Source organism: Chanodichthys erythropterus, chromosome 24 (assembly GCF_024489055.1).
Source record: "Chanodichthys erythropterus isolate Z2021 chromosome 24, ASM2448905v1, whole genome shotgun sequence".
Lineage (NCBI taxonomy): Eukaryota > Metazoa > Chordata > Actinopteri > Cypriniformes > Xenocyprididae > Chanodichthys > Chanodichthys erythropterus.
Genome location: NC_090244.1, coordinates 14818552 through 14835943, shown reverse-complemented (window position 1 = coordinate 14835943; position 17392 = coordinate 14818552). Strand labels below are relative to the sequence as shown.

The 17392-nt window shown below is 37.0% G+C and overlaps 3 protein-coding genes across 4 annotated transcripts; 1 reads left to right on the top strand and 2 right to left on the bottom strand.

Moving 5' to 3' along the window:
• Window positions 1-796: 796 nt before the first annotated feature.
• LOC137014779 (SCAN domain-containing protein 3-like) lies at window positions 797-2677 on the top strand. Its single transcript, XM_067379300.1, has one exon. The coding sequence runs from the start codon at window positions 797-799 to the stop codon at window positions 2675-2677; it is 1881 nt and encodes a 626-aa protein (XP_067235401.1).
• Window positions 2678-3316: 639 nt separating this feature from the next.
• Window positions 3317-13133, bottom strand: mxh (myxovirus (influenza virus) resistance H). Of its 2 annotated transcripts, XM_067379554.1 has the most exons (14): window positions 13047-13133; window positions 9997-10048; window positions 9713-9909; window positions 9478-9615; window positions 9199-9353; window positions 8295-8433; window positions 7961-8159; window positions 7790-7868; window positions 7597-7719; window positions 7381-7513; window positions 4464-4622; window positions 4295-4371; window positions 3949-4206; window positions 3317-3851 (listed from the first exon to the last, which is right to left on the bottom strand). In XM_067379554.1, the coding sequence occupies exons 2-14, from the start codon at window positions 10044-10046 to the stop codon at window positions 3627-3629; spliced, it is 1932 nt and encodes a 643-aa protein (XP_067235655.1). In that variant the 5' UTR covers window positions 10047-10048; window positions 13047-13133; the 3' UTR covers window positions 3317-3626. The 2 variants fall into 2 exon arrangements, with proteins under 2 accessions (XP_067235655.1, XP_067235656.1); XM_067379555.1 differs by lacking the exons at window positions 9997-10048; window positions 13047-13133 and having other exon boundaries at window positions 9199-9369; window positions 9713-9852.
• On the bottom strand, window positions 12861-16234 carry zgc:113426 (uncharacterized protein LOC562128 homolog). The gene is made up of 4 exons (XM_067379558.1): window positions 16077-16234; window positions 15678-15771; window positions 13962-14055; window positions 12861-13792 (listed from the first exon to the last, which is right to left on the bottom strand). Exons 1-4 carry the CDS (start codon window positions 16096-16098, stop codon window positions 13085-13087), a joined length of 918 nt encoding a protein of 305 aa, XP_067235659.1. The 5' UTR covers window positions 16099-16234; the 3' UTR covers window positions 12861-13084.
• Between the last annotated feature and the right edge of the window lie 1158 nt (window positions 16235-17392).

Below are 17392 nucleotides of genomic sequence, written 5' to 3'. Positions count from 1 at the left end.
AAATGAAAATGAAAATAAAATATTGACATGGCAGACAGGTGGCCAGTCAAACTGAATGTCCATGATAAAACAGTAAGAACTTATATAGGAACACAAACAAGGAAACAAGTAACACAGTTGAACAGAATGAACTCATAATAAAATTATCATAGTAACCAAGGAGAGGCAGGAATTACAAACAAAGGAAGGCATGTGATGTGAAAACAAACTGAATATCCATGATAACTGAAACAGAACAGAACAGACTGTAACACATTTCAGGAAAAAAGCATTGTTACAAACTTTTTTTATTTAACACAAGCTAACACAATAAAAGTTTAAAAGTACATTGTAACAAGCTGACATTTTTTTACTTTTTATTCAAAGATACATTTCTGCAGTGGCTAAAAGTGAACTACAGTATCACTCATTCCTTATCATTTACAGACAATTACTTTATACCAGGGGTACTCAATAGGCGGACTCCGGTCCGTTTCCGGACCCAGACACGGTTAAATCTGGACCGACGCCAAAACCAACATGCTATTTTAATCATAATCCAAATGAGTTTTCAGTGCAGTGAACAATTGTGATTCCGCGCTATATATCTTTGAGGCTTCTATTCGGTTTGGCTGCTTCATCTATGTCCGATCATATCAGCTGTAACTGCATCGCTATAGCAACGTCACTCACTCAAGTCAGTCAGACTTATCCACCGGTCACGTGCTCTGGGCCAGGCAGATAAACAGGCAGTCTCATCATTTGCGAGCAGTGCAAATATCGGTAACCGTTCTTTTCTTGCGGTCTAAAAGTGAAAATGGCGTGCTCAAAGCTGTCTGTTGATAAGAAAAGAAAAGTCGATTTTGAAAACCGCGAGTTTAAAAGTGAGTGGACAGAAAAATATGCGTTCGTGCTCCCCGTGGGAAGCACAAAACCAATGTGTTTAATCTGCAACGACACGGTAGCAATCATCAAAAGTGGTAATGTGAAGCGCCATTACGAAACCAAGCATGCACATTTTGAACAAAATTTCCCTCAGAACACAGAGTTGAGGACAACAAAAATAAACCAGCTGAAATCAGCCTATGCAGCTACAAGCAGTGTAATAGTTAGATCAGCCACACAACAAGAGCGGGCAACAGAAGCCTCACTAAGAGTAGCATGGGTCCTGGGAAAACACAAGAAACCCTTCTCTGATGCTGAAATAGTCAAGGAGTGTATGAGTGAAGTGGTGACTGCTCTGTTTGAAGGGACTCAAAAGGATGAAATAATCAAGAAAATAAGCCAAATACCCTGTTCTGATTCCACTGCGGCAAGACGAACTGAAATACTTGCTGATGATTTGCTTGAACAACTTAGCTCTGCTATAAAAAAAGCCAAATTCATTTCATTGGCTGTGGATGAATCCACAGACAACACAGACAATGCACAACTCATGGTCTTTGTCAGATTTTTTGATGAAGAAAAGGGAGAATTTCATGAAGATGTTTTGGGTGTCACAAACCTCCATGGACACACAAGGGGGGACGATATTTATGAAGCAGTGACACAGATGCTTAGAGACAGAGAGATAGACCTGAAGCATGTTGTTTCCATTGCTACTGATGGAGCGCCAAGTATGATTGGGAGAGAGAGGGGATTAGTGGCACGCTTGAGAGCTCACCACCCTGACCTCATGGCATACCACTGCATAATTCACCAGATGGTTTTGTGTGCCAGCCTTGGAGAAAGGTACATGGAAGTCATGACAACAGTCATGAAACTTGTCAACTATCTGAGAGCATCCTCTGCTCTGCAACATCGTTTGTTGCGCTCATTTCTAATAGAGGTGAATGCAACATTTGATGATTTGCTCCTTCACAACCACGTCCGGTGGCTTAGTAAAGGCAAGGTACTGGAGCGGTTTTGGGCACTGCGGAAAGAGCTGGAGACATTTCTGTTGGATCAGAAGAGTGCAAAAGCCAAACCGTTTGTGGATTTCATGAAGAATGAAGAGGAAATGGAAATTGTTGCTTTTCTAACTGACATTACTTCCCATCTCAATGACCTTAATATGAAGCTCCAGGGCAAAAACAGCACAGTGTGTGGCCTCATGTCAGCTGTCCGTGCTTTTCAGAGGAAGCTGGAGGTTTTCAAATGTGACTTAGAGCAGGACCTGCTTCACTTCCCAAGACTTTTGGATCAGACTGCAGGAAAACATCATCATCACAATTATGCTGAATTCCTGGACAAGCTGATCAAAAATTTCCAAAGTCGCTTTGAAGATTTCCCTCTGGGAAAACAAGTCTTGCTGTGCATTGAAAATCCATTTCTTGTCAAAAATATTGCAGAATTTTCAACTGAAGCCACGAAAGTCTTCCAATGGGCCAGTGCTGCTTCTCTGCAAACAGAGCTAATTGAGCTGCAAGAAAACCTAGCACTGCAGGAATCTCACTGTGACCCTGTCACCTTCTGGACGAAGATGGTCACTGCAGCAGGTGTTCCTCTCCTGCAGAAGATGGCCCTTCAAATTCTCACAATGTTTCCCTCAACATACTGCTGTGAATCTGCCTTTTCAACCATGAACATGGTAAAAAACGCATACCGCAGCACACTCACCAATGAACACTTACATCAGTGCCTCCGCCTGGCCCTCACACCTTTTATGCCCAAGTTTAAACAACTGGTGGCAAAAAGAAGGTGTCACCTTTCACACTAAAAGGCCTACCATGTCGTTTTTTGTGTATAGTTCGAAACTTCTGGGGATTGCCTCTGTTTTTTTTGTTGGTGTTCTCTATTTGGAATTTGACCATCACTTTTCTGGACCTCAGACTAAATGGAAATTTGGTAAGTGGACCTTTCAAGTTTATATTTGAGTACCCCTGCTTTATACTGTAATAATTTGGATGAGGGTTTATTACTTAAAGGAACACTCCACTTTTTTGAGGCTCATTTTCCAACTCTCCTAGAGTTAAACAATTGAGTTTTACCGTTTTTGAATCCACTCAGTCGATCTCCGGTTCTGGCGGTACCACTTTTAGCATAGCTTAGCATAGTTCATTGAATCTGATTAGACCGTTAGCATCTCACAAAAATGACCAACGAGTTTCAATATTTTTCCTATTTAAAACTTGACTCTTCTGTAGTTACCTTGGCCTTGCAACCATTTATGAGACATTTATGAGAGGCGCTGCATAATATAATTGAAAATCGCAACTTTTCAGCAAGTTTTAAATAGGAAAAATATTGAAAATCTTTGGTCATTTTTGAGCAAGATGCTAACGGTCTAATCAGATTCAATGAACTATGCTAAGCTATGCTAAAAGTGGTAACGCCAGACCTGGAGATCGGCTGAATGGATTCGAAAACTGTAAAACTCAACTGTTTAACTCGAGGGGAGTTGGAAAATGAGCCTATTTTCAAAAAAAGTGGAGTGTTCCTTTAAGCTAATATCTATTATTTAATTGAACCAAGTGTCATTTACTATTCTAAATGATGTCTGAAACTTTGTATTACTTGTACTTCTCATGTTTATTGCCTCTTTAAGATGAAACATTAGCTGCATTCTTTATTTTTAAGTCGCTTTGGATTAAAGTGTCTGCTAAATTAATAATGTAAAAATCGGTCCATTGTGACAGGATAGGTCTTTACCAGAGCCAACTTCTGTCTCAGAGGTATATACTGATGCGTTCTTGTGCCAGACGCAGCCGCTCCATGCGTTGGTGTAAGTCAGCTCTCTTCCGTCCAGCCTCTGTGTCCTCCACGAGCAGCTTCACAACATCCGCTCCATCCCGCAGGTCCATAGCGTGAGCCCGCAGCATCACTGCAGCTTCCTTCAGTATGAACAGCAGGATCACCATGGGAATGTAGTCGGCCAGACGCTGATACACAATCTGTTGATTGACAGAAAATGTGAGAGTTTCAGTGCAATCAAAACCAAATATTAAAGAACAAAAGTAGCTAATACTGAAATCAAAAACCGATTTACACCTCGTAGTAGATGATCAGTTTATCAGGTGTCAGACTCCTGGTGTCAAACACAGCACAGTTGTTGGGTGAGGTTGCGTTCTCTCCTGTATCCAAACTAATGGACTCGTACTCCTGTCTCTTTTCCACAAACTTGAAGTCTACAATTTTCTGGGTGAAAATAGGATCCTGCGTGTACACAAGCTTCTCCATGTTAATGTACTCATAGATCCTCTTCTCCACCTTGCCTTCTTGCTTTGAGTGAATCTCGTCAATATGGTTCTAAGGGAACATCAGAAATGTCATGTTTAAGACTTTTATTGTCTTTTAAGATGATTTAATGTGATCAACGAGTGTCATTTTAACACACCAGTATTACGTGTCTCAGATGAGGGTAGTTTGGGAAACACAGCTCACACATGGCCTTAAACTCCTTCTGCACAATACCTACGGTTATATTAAAATGAGAAATGTTATTGTAAAGCATTTCAAATGTAATCCACATATAATGTAAAAAAAAAAAAACAGCTAAAAGCTACCTCGGATGAGCTTCAAAGTATCCAATGCTGGTTGTTTAAGGTTTCCCACATGTTTCTTTACCATTGATTCATACACACAGTAGTCACTGAAGGTCACCAATTCTCTCCCACGATGAGCTTCGTCATATTTTTCTGTCATCTCCTTTACAGACTCTCTGACTAAAACAAACAAAAAAAAAACAATAGTCAAAACTAATTATAAGATTAAAGGTCAATGGCAAAAGTTTGTCAATGGTGAAAGCCGGAAGTAGTCGGTCATTAGGGTTTTTTTGCATACTGTTTTTCAAACACTATATATTTGGACATACTACCAAAGTCCCTTTAAAGGAACACTCCACTTTTTTTGAAAATAGGATCATTTTCCAACTCCCCTAGAGTTAAACAGTTGAGTTTTACCGTTTTCGCATTCATTCAGCCGATTTCCGGGTCTGGCGGTACCACTTTTAGCATAGCTTAGCATAGTTCATTGAATCTGATGAGACCAATAGCATCTCGCTCAAAAACATGACGGTGCGTAATATCATTGCGCCTGCTGCACCCATGTTATGGCAGCAAAGATCCTTGATTATTACGCCGGAATGAGAGTATAGTTCCTAGCTATATGGGCCTAGAAAATCTCAACTTTTCATTTTCCATCGGTCTTAGGACACGATTTAACTACAGAAGTGTCAAGTTTTAAATAGGTAAAATATTGAAACTATTTGGTCATTTTTGAGCTAGATGCTATCGGTCTAATCAGATTCAAAGAACTATGCTAAGCTATGCTAATAGTGATCGGAGATCGGCTGAATGGATTCGAAAATGGTAAAACTCAACTGTTTAACTCTAGGGGAGTTGGAAAATGAGCCTATTTTCAAAAAAGTGGAGTGTTCCTTTGAACATCTTTGAAACACCTCTCGGGCATCCAAGTGCAACTCCTATCTCTTTGAATGGGGAAACATCAAGCTGTTTGCCAAGCTTTCGATTATTTTTCATATTTTAAATCACCAATGAAATCTGACGACAACTGTCTCATAAATTTTCTTTCTAAAGGCTTGTTATTCTATAGTCTTTGATACTACTCTGTTGGCATATAGTTTTTCGCCTACTATATAGTAGAGAAGTAGGCTATTTGATTTTGGATGCAGCGGGAATGAACACCACTAGTGTGCAGCGGTTATACAGCTTTGACTGAAGTGGGGGGGGCCACACTACACTTTTTGTATTCATATACAGTACAGTCCAAAAGTCTGAAGGATCATGTGACACTGAAGACTGGAGTAATGATGCTGAAAATTCAGCTTTGCCATCACAGGAATAAATTACTTTGTGAAATATATTCAAATAGAAAACAGTTATTTTAAATTGTAATAATATTTCACAATATTACTGTTTTTACTGTATTTTTAATTAAATAAATGTAGCCTTGGTGAGCAGACGAAACTTCTTTTAAAAACATTAAAAATCTTAGTGGTTCCAAACTTTTGGACTGGACTGTATATGCGAATGTGTCTGTGTCAGACCTCAAATGCAAGCTCATATGAAAAGTTTTGCATTTGGCTGCATTCTAAAGGGGCAGTCAGACTGCAATTTTCGTTCCATTTACTTCCATTCAAATGCTTGCAAATGCATCAGATCGGAAATGCAAGCTCATGCGAAAAGTTTCTCATTTTGCTGCATTCTAAAGTTTGGTAAACTCTGAAGGCCTTTGCACAAAAATTTGCGTCCGAAATTTTCGCACGTTAAAAAAATAAATACAACCTCACGCTGTGTCAATCACATTTGCACACTGCCTCAGAAAATTTGGATCAGGTTCGATTTTCTGCGTTTTTCGCATCCTTGGCACACATTTTTAGATACAAGCCGCCGTACAAGCGAACGCCAAAATCCCAAATGCCATCTGAAAAGTTGATTCACCGTCGCCTACAGCACAAAGCAGTAGCACTGAATGACAAACAACGTGCGGAATACAAAGACAATATAAATATACATACAGAATATAAAGACAGATTGTGCCAGTATTGCTAGCAAAGCATCAAACTGAACCACTGACACCCTGAAGTAAACTTTGAAATGCTCGGGATAATCATCTCCTTTCTCTCTATGCAATCTCGGGATTGGATGGACCCAATATTTAGAGGACAACTAAATTATCCTCACTGCTTGAAGATTCCATTTTGTATTGTTTTGCTAATTTTTTCGCAACGGATTCATTAATACTCATCAGATTCGGTGTGCAAGGTCTCTGTGTGAGACTATGTTTAATTCATGTTTATAAAAAAGACACCGCAGAATGTGACATTATATCAAATTTCACATTGGACAGCAAAAAGAAGAAACAATCTGTTTTTATATTCTGTCTACTGTATTCCACACTTTGTTTGTCATACAGTGCTTTGTGCAGTGAGACGACGTGGATCAGAAAATTGAACCCGATCCCAATTTTTTTATGACAGACGAAAGTTTCGTTGGCAGTGTGTAAACATGACTGACACATCATGAGGTCATTTTTATTTTGTCGTTAATGCCAAATTTTTTTAACGTGTGAAAATCCAAAATTTTCGCACGTTGAAAAAGGACCTTTAAAGGTGTTCATGTGCGTTCAACTCATAAATACGATCTTTTCGTATTCGAGGATTTGAACGCACCAATGGCGGAGCAGAAGCACAGAAGGTAACTGGCAATATTGTGTTTAAAATGTACTGTTACTCAATATTAACTTGTTTATTGAATTGTTGAATAAAATAAATCATATCACACTTGCGATATTGTTCTAAATAATTTAACAACACCACTCTTGTTCATTGTACAATTGTACAGGTTTGAAACAACACCAAGGTGAGTAAATGAATGCGAATTGTGCTGAATCATATTACCAAGAGGAAAAAAATAGAAGAAAAAAAGGTTCTTAACAATATTATGTCACCATATGACGTACACAATGCTTTGGAGTTGCTCAGATGACATTCCCATTGCTTGAACACTGGTCGAAGGAGCGAGTAGAGGTTCCCATTGTCTGATTCTCCTGTTCTACACAACTCACTTATCTGGTCACTGAACTCCAAGATTTTCTACACATAAAGAGAAACACAGAAGTTCATTTCATTTCTCAGATTTGGACAATATAAGAAATTATGCATACAACATACTGTACCTTGCTGAGATAAGGCCCCATGCGCTCAGGTTCTAAAGGAGGACCGTCATCATAACTCTTGAGCTCAAATCTCACTGCAGACAAGTGGATGTGAATTTGATCTCTGAGAGACGGAAGTGAAGCCTGTAAAATAAGGAATAACTCATAAGTTTAGTGTTTAGAGTAAGTTTCAAAATGCCATGATTAGACTTGCCTTGATATGTTCAACCAGCTCTTTAGTGAGTCTGGTGGCCAGGCAGGATGTTGTGGCCCTCTGCTCTTCGAGAAGATAACTGGTGGCAACAGAAACACGCGTAAATGGCTTTGAACATTACAAAAAATAACAGATAACTGAATATCTACCAGGTTAAATGCAACGTAATACCTGAAGTGCGCGTGATTGGCGAAGAAGTCTTTTTCCTGTTTTGTGGCTTCAGCCAGAGAAACGTTTTCATTGATGTCACTCTGGCCTCTACATCGGACAATGGTGTAGCCCTTTTTGAGAGGAACCACTTTACCCTGCAGTATTTGTAAGATGTCAGCCTCAGCTCCTTTATCTACCAGGTCTGGCTTTGTCAATATTGCTGAAGCAATAAAAAGTGTTTCAACAGACATGAATGAAATGGCCCTGCTGTGATATTATATGTGATATCAGCAATAATTAAAGCAAAACTACATTTCTAATATGCATACTCAAATGTGAAAATTTAAACTTTTACCTAAAGTCCTTGAGCCGTCAGGATCGACACCCTGAGCCATTCTAAGTGCTTCCGTGGTTGCAACGTCCACATTGCAGGGAACAACCACCAAATTAATGGTTTCTTTTTTTGCAATGAATTTCAGTATCAGGCGTCGAATCTGCAATTAATCAAAGGCTAATTTATACGATAATGAAGACCTGAAACACATTTCAAATGTGACTTAATAATGTTGCAGGTTTTATTCAGCAAGTGGTGTCCAATTATCAATTTATTCTTTTTATTACATTTTATTTATTTATTTTTTATAAATTGAATAATATTAAATTGTTTTATTTTTAATTAGAAAAAAATAATTAAAAGTAATTTAAAAAATTAAATAAAAAATATATATATATTTTTTTAAAAATAAAAAATAATTAAAAAATTTTTTTCCTTAATATAGAAAGAAACTGAATGCATAAAAATATGGGGTATTCATAATTAAATATTTTAATCAATTCACAGCTTTAGAAAAATATGTCTTGCTATTTTTGACATTCAAATAATGATTAAAAAGATTACAAAATTGTGTCTGTAATTACTTCTGGCTCATGGCATTGGAAATGAAAGGTCAAATTGGTCACATTGCATTGTGGGATAGAATATTCCATATAGTAGGTCTGTTGTCATTGCATATTTTGTTAATTACTTTCTAATTACTATTTCTGCAGTGTATGGTATTTGTACTAAACATGTAAGTGTATAATATTTGACAAAGTTATTCTCTGGTAGCACTTTATTTTACAGTCCTGTACTACTGTGTAATTATTATAGTAATAACAGGGTAATAAATAGGTAATAACCCTGAACCTAACCTTAACCCATGCAATTACCTTAAATGACTTTTATGTAAGTGCACATACTGTGAAATTAAGTGCATCACCTGGTCTCCAATGTCTTCCGGTTGCCCTTTCACAGGTACTCTTGTTATTCCAGGTAGATCGATCAGCGTGAGGTCGCAAACATCAGGTGATGTGATCTCTAAACTAATGAGATCATCACAGATTCCCACTCCATCTCCAGCAAGCATATTTTGTGCTGTAAAAGACAAATACTACATACTTGCTCAACATTCATTCATCATGTTGGTAATATTTTAAGTAATGATAAACTATATATTATAATGATTATTTATGATATTTAACTTGATATATAGCCTCACCCCTTCTGACGTAACTTTCAACTTGTGCGGGATCATGAAACGTCTCTCGCACATCACCGTAAGAGATTATGGCAGTCCAACCGCTCCCACTATTCAGCTTCCTGAGTTTAAGCTCCAGTGGACAGCGGGTGACAATCCCTGAATGAACCATATCAGAATATATAGATGCCTCTTAAAGTAAGCAGAAGAATGTAAATAAGATATATATGTATAGTGTATTAGGTGTACAACATACCACTCCCACGAGGCAGAGCGACTCCTGACAGAGCCTCTAGAACAGAGCTTTTCCCTGAGCTCTGGTCTCCCACCACGGCAATGGACGGCAACGCAAGTTCCCTCTCAATGCCGATCCGCCTCATGAAGTCAATCATCTCAATGTAGGGCCGAACCTGTGCATCCCACTGCTGCAGAAATATCCCACTGTTCTCGGGACTTAAAACACACATTTAACAGTTACACTGAATTTGTATAAAAGTCAAAGCTAAAGTTAAACTTGGTCAAAATCAAGGTTTTCCTTACCCATTTTCATCTGAAGAATCAAAATCCAATATTTCTGGTGAGCTATCCATGACTGAAATGATTTAAATCACACAAATTGTTCCTTAATTTAAAAAGTGCTTTCTTTTAGCTGCAAATGTGTTTAGATTTATGTAAAATATTTCAGGAATCAAGTAAAGTTTGGTCAGAAATAAAGTCCTGGCAAATCAGTGTCAAATACATACCATGAACCTTATATAGGTTTAATATTGCATGTGGTTTGTGGGGGTGTTCCACAGACAACAATAGTCAACCATAAGCAGAATTTAGTTTATTTCTCAAAAAGGCTATGGTCAGCACTTGAACTGACCTTGAGTTCAGGAAAAATAAGGGAAGTTAATGCAAATATACTGCAATTTGGGCCATTGATTTATGGGAACTAGTTGATTTTTATGGCCATTGTATTAGTGTGCGTTTCATGTGCTTCTGTTAGTCTATTTTTAATAGTTTAACAGACTCAGATTCCACAATGAGTCAATTATTTAAAGACAATCATTGTGCTGTATAAGCTATGATATTATTGACGAGACTTGAATGAGGAAGCAGGTACCACAAAAGCTGAATTGCAAAATCGTATTTGTTTAATGCAAACCTGCCGTGCAGTTTCGGTAAATTATTTGAATATGGTTTAAAAAAATGCTATCCCTCAAATGCTATGCCTCGGTTTATGGGTTGCAGAATAAGTAATTACCTAACTTATCATGTATTGTATTGTAAAAATACTGTAGATCTGCAACCTCAACATACTATTTCAACAAACTACCATCTTCTCCACTGCTTGACTGCCTGCGACCTTTAAAGTGGCAACATTTTGTGGGCAAGAAAGGTCCATTGTCAATAGTGTAGCGATGTATGAAGCATGCCTCACAGAAAAGTCACTTTCAAACCAAGCAGCTTTCTGCTGGTCAACACAGCAAATCCATGTGACCAACTTGAACCCATTGCGAAATCTGCAATGGGGAAATCGTTCACCCTTCATGTGAAATTCCAGTTCAAGCAGATTCCTATTAAAATGCTGGATTTTCCCAGTGAAAATTTGCCGAACATCTGTAAATGCGACTGTACCTTTAATGTGTTTTTTTTTTTATGTGTTTTGGCTGTTCATTTAAACGGCAATGGTGTTTTTGGGGCCTGAAAACCCAAACTTTTGAAAACGGGTTTCAAAGGGCAAGTTTTTGAAAACGATACCGTTTTTGTCTCCATGTAAACTACAAAAACGTGAATATGTGAAAACGCTGACATCACGCGCATTTTGTATTACGTGTTCAGTCTATAGTCGCGTAGAGTTTCTAGTGACATCGCCAACTACTGGCCTGGCAGCAGAATACAGTGTTTTTAGTCGTTTTCACAGATCCAAGTGAGCAGGGATCGTTTTGACAAGGCTGTTGTCTATACATAAAAGATGCAAAGGAAAATTTGTTCCTTTTTTAGTATATTGTTGTCATGTAAACATACTCTAATTTTATAATGCATCTATATTGCAAAGCAGGGCAAAAAAAATTTTCAACAGAAAGCTGCATGTAAGTGACTTCTGTGTGAGCTTTGCTTTATCAAAGTCCCTTTGAGGCAGGTTATTTCACTCGGCGGCCATCTTTAAAACACCTCTCAGCAGCTGTTTCAGTAATGCTAGTACAGAATGAGGAACCATTAAATTCTCCAAAGCTGTTCAACAAGCTTACAATTAAATTTCATATTTGAAATCACCAATTAAATCTGACAAGTAACTGTCTCAGTGACACAATGACTTTACCAACTGTCGATTGGCTCTTTTATTTAAAAAGGCGGGACTTATTCCGCCATATTGAGCATTGCACTTTCTCCTATTCATAGTGATTTCTAATATGTAAAGTCTTTTGGCTTTATGCATCGCTACGCTACTGACAATTTTTCCCCAGCGGAATTTTGCTCATGTGACCGCACCTTTATGGTGAATGGTGAAATTTTCAGTCACAATTTCTTTGCAGTTTTAAAACAAAAGCAACTCTCTATGAAGAAAAGAAAACACATAATCTACTTAAAGGAACACTCCACTTTTTTTCAAAATAGGCTCATTATCCAGTTAAACAGTTTCGAATCCATTCAGCCGATCTCCGGTTCTGGCGGTACCACTTTTAGCATAGCTTAGCATAGTTTATTGAATCTGATTAGACCGTTAGCATCTCGCTCAAAATGAGTTTCGATATTTTTCCTATTTAAAACTTGACTCTTCTGTAGTTACATTGTGTACTAAGACCGATGGAAAATGAAAAGTTGTGATTTTCTAGGCTGATCTGGCTAGGAACTATACTCTCATTCTGGCGCAATAATCAAGGAACTTTGCTGCCGTCCCATGGCTGCAGCAGGCGCAATGATATTACGCAGTGGCTCTCACAAATGTCTCCATTGTTGCAAGGCACACTTCCTGTGCAAGCAGGGGGTCACAGGCGCTGCGTAATATCATTGTGCCTGCTGCACCCATGGTACCTAGAAAATCGCAACTTTTTATTTTCCGTCGGTCTTAGTACACAATGTAACTACAGAAGAGTCAAGTTTTAAATAGGAAAAACATCTAAACTCTTTGGTCATTTTTGAGCGAGATGCTAACGGTCTAATCAGATTCAATGAACTATGCTAAGCTATGCTAAAAGTGGTACCGCCAGAACCGGAGATCGGCTGAATGGATTCGAAAACGGTAAAACTCAACTGTTTAACCCTAGGGGAGTTGGAAAATGAATATTAGTGTTCCTCTAATATTGGTCCTCCATAAAAAAGAAATAACCCTAAGTCTAGATTTTGTAAGACACTAAATAAATATGAAAGATTTGGCACAAAAACAGAAACATTAACTTTAATCTCAATGCATCCAAGAATGTGAAATAGGGGGAATAAACTTAACATTAATTAACCATTATGCATTGTACTGAACTACAACGAATGAACTAGGTCTATAAAGCTTTGAACACAGCTGAGAACACATTTCCTCTTAATAATGTGTCTTAAGTAAAAGGAGCAACTTAACCTTGAAACACTTTACCTTAAGTTATTTTAAATACCTTCAGAATGAGCGACATTTCAGTGTACCAGAATGATTTCAAAATCTCTCGATCAGCTTTTCGAACAAAAATATTAGTCGTTTTCTGTCCTCTGCATATGGCGAGTCTGGTTCAGTGTGTCCTGTGCCATTTGTCTGAAGAGCCATGGCGGTTAAAGTCTCTCTGTCTCTTTCAAGGGCCGCTCTGTCCCGCTCCAGTCTCGCTCTGTCCTGTTCCAGAGACGCTCTTTCCCGGTCAATTGCAGCTCGGTCCTTTTCCAACTGCGCTCTGTCTCTCTCCAACGCCGTTTTCTCTCTTTCAGCGACGGCTCTCTCGCGCTCCAACAGCACTCGCTCTCGGTCTAGGTCTGCGTGCTCCTTCTCCAGCAGCTGTCGCTCTCTTCTGAGTTTGGCTCTTTCAAAGTGTAGTTCATCTTGAGTCTCTGTGGGGCTTTTTTCCATCGGTCTCCCTTTCACACTTTCTGCTGTATCTGATGAGGGTCCATCATCGGCTACCGTTGCTTGAGTATTGACCTCGATGACTGATTGTGTTAATAATTCTAAAATATCACTCCCCATTTCTACCTGATACATCTTCTTGCAGGGCTGGGCTGCACATTCAGTCTCATCGGCCAGGTTGGTCAGCAAGGTCGGTTTAGGGGGGTCGACGTCAGTGGGATCGCCATCTACGGCCTTTTCCATGAGTCTGAACCACCGCCAGGATTCAGGTTTAACCGTTTCGACATCCTTCGCAAGAGCTTTTAAAACCTAGGTACAGAGGGTAGAGAAAACTACATTAGGACAAAAGCATGCATATATATTTAATTTATAACTAGATTTTTAGATTTTCTGAAGAACATAAGTATGAGTGGTGTGCAGCTATACAAGTAAATAATTTTAATTGAGAATAAAGACAGACCCTATGCATCCATCTTACCTTGTATTTGCATTTTAAATTCTCCCACTTTCGTTTTGCTCTTTGAGAAGTAATATTTCCATCCAGGTTTGATTTAGCCTCTTGAATGAACAGCCTAAAAACAGAAAACTCTCTCAATTTCTCTTTTGCCACTGCATATAGATTAAGACTGGGGTTTTCTACATAAAATCCATGTCTGTGAAAAAAAATAAGCTATTTATTGTTTTTTACACAAAGTATTTTTAGGGCTGTCAAAGTTAAAGGGTTAGTTCACCCAAAAAATGAAAATTCTGTCATTAATTACTCACCCTCATGTCGTTTCACACCCGTAAGACCTTCCTTGTGTTCATCTTCAGAACACAAATTAAGATATTTTTGATAAAATCCAATGGCTCAGTGAGGCCTGCATTGAAAGCAAGATAATTAACACTTTCAATGCTCAGAAAGCTACTAAAGATGTATTTAAAACAGTTCATGTGACTACAGTGGTTCAACCTTAATATTATTATGAAGTGACGAGAATACTTTTTGTGCGGCAAAAACAAAATAACAACTTTATTCAACAACATCTAGTGATGGGCGATTTCAAAACACTGCTTCATGAAGCTTCGAAGCTCTAAGAATCCTTTCTTTCGAATCAGTGGTTCAGAGCACGTATCAAACCGCCAAAGTCACATGATTTCAGTAAACGATGCTTCGTTACATCATAAGTGTTTCGAAACATTTCAAAATTTCAATGGTTCATGTGACTTTGGCAGTTTGATACGTGCTCTGAACCACTGATTCGAAACAAAAGCTTCATGAAGCAGTGTTTTGAAATCGCCCATCACTAGATATTGTTGAATAAAGTCATTATTTAGTTTTTTGCCGCACGAAAACATTTTTTTTTGTCGCTTCATAACATTAAGGTTGAACCACTGTAGTCACATGAACTGTTTTAAATACGTCTTTAGTAGCTTTCTGGGCATCTTGCTGTCAATGCAGACCTCACTGAGCCATCAGATTTTATCAAAAATATCTTAATTTTTGTTTCAAAGATGAACATGAGGGTGAGTAATTAATGACAGAATTTTAAGTTTTGGGTAAACTAACCCTTTAATGTGTTTACTTAAGATAATAATTAAATGTTTAACAATTTTTTTACTGCTAAATGTATTTTTATATTTTTAATATGAATACATATTTCAATATTTAAATAATTTCAAAAAATAAATCAATAATCATGATCATTTTATTTGTGCTGTTTATTCCTAATGCATTTCTCCTTGCCATTGTGGCCCTCATCTGGCTCATTGGGTGCTGTAGGTCAATATAAACTATATTTATTGGGAAAATTGCTAAAATTATGTAATGTATTTAACTGAAGAAAATGTAATTGCTATTTAACTAATCTAAAATGGGTAGCAACAAATATTCTATCAACTTAATTTAACTAAATAGTAACAAAATATTAAAATAAATGTAAGTAATTTATACATAATACAGCCAATAATTTATAGAAATATCATCTCTATATTTTTATTGTTAATATTAAACAGTATTAATGGGATATTAATTATGAAGTATGTGTCACAATGGAGGTTACCATAAATGGGGGTCAATGGCATCAACAATTAGAAAACCCTTGATTAAGAGTTGTTCTTTATTGTAAAAAATTAGCAACACCAAATAAGCATAGAAAATGAGGATCCGAACAACATGTACTGCAGATGCAAAATGATCACAATGAATACATACTCCCAGCCATTTCTGCATGTGTTTCTCCAGCCTGAGAATAAATAGCCATGGGCCATGCGCCACCTGATCAGTGTCTCTGTGTCCTTGTGAGACCCTGAAACAGAACCGCAGTGCAAACAATACAGTGAATATTCATTCACCTCAGGTTTGAACATGGGATCTGATGCAGAACAAACAGCCCAGTCAAACCACATTATAAACAATGACAACTGTCATCAGTCTGAAATAATAGAAATAAATCTTTATTTATTAAGCTAATGTAACTGCACATATCAAGTACATTAAACTAGTTTTAAATCCACGCTGAATTCCATAAGAACTAATAAAAGAGAGTTACAGAAATGTGCGAAAGTTTTGCATTCATGCAGACACAGTGCAGGTTTACAGAATGACACTCACACTGTTGAGATGGTTGCGCCATTTCTTAAAGTGAGAGAGGTGGCCAAACTCCTCTTATGAGATATATAATAATATCATGAATATTATTGATTTCTTTCACTTCTTCATCAACCGTTTATGTGTCTGTTGCGGACAACAGCACTTCTTCACAGCTTTTCCCTTTTCTAACAGACATACGAATGATGTCAGATCATTGCCCTCTAGCGGTCAGGAGCAAAACAGCTTTATGAGAACAGAAATCGCATCTTTTATCTTCAGTTATAGATAGTAAATCTACAAGTTTGAATCCTGCTGAAAAAATGCTGAATCGTGAAATTAACAACATTATTATATTTAACTCATACTATTAAAAGCCTTTTGTTAAAGAAAATAAAATTGAAATACATCATAACACAACATAAAAATATTATAAGAATAAATATTATTAAAAACTTAAACACATTTTTGAATTAAAAATTATTACTAGAATGATTATTAGAAATGTTTCCCTGGCAAGTAACTGAAATACGTTTAAGCTGAAGCATGAAAACCACTGGAAATAAAATATATAAAAATAAAAGTTAATTTCAAACTATTATTCACTGTATTTTTGAAATATATCATATGCATCCAAAATAAATGTTTGTGTTTACATAATATATGTGTGTGTACTGTGTATATTTCTTATCACATCCATGCATTTATTTAAGAAATATTTACATGTATGCATGTATATTTTATATTTATATATAATTTATATTATATATAAATATAAATATTTTTTTTTTAATTTATACATGCATGTGTGTGTATTATACATAATGACTATACACAGTACACACATATATTTGTCACCCTGGACCACATAACCATAACCATAAGGGCCAATTTTTTCGAAATTGACATTATCTGAAAGAGGGTGTTAGGATAGGACAATATTTGGCCAAGATACAACTATATGAAAATCTGGAATCTGAGGGTGCAAAAAAAATTAAAATAGTGAGAAAATCACCTTTAACGTCATCCAAATAAGTCCTTAGCAATGCATATCCACTCACAAAAATACATTTTTGATATATTTACGGTAGGAAATTTACAAAATATCTTCATGGAACATGATCTTTACTTAATATCCTTATGATTTTTGGCATAAAAGAAAAATTTATAATTTGACCCATACAATGTATTGTTGGCTATTGCTACAAATATACCAGTACGACTTATGAGTGGTTTTGTGGTCCAGGATCACATATTATGTAAACACAAACTTTTATTTAGAATTAATCGCGATTAATCGTTTGACAGCACTAGTTGTAATACTTGAAAATGTATAAATA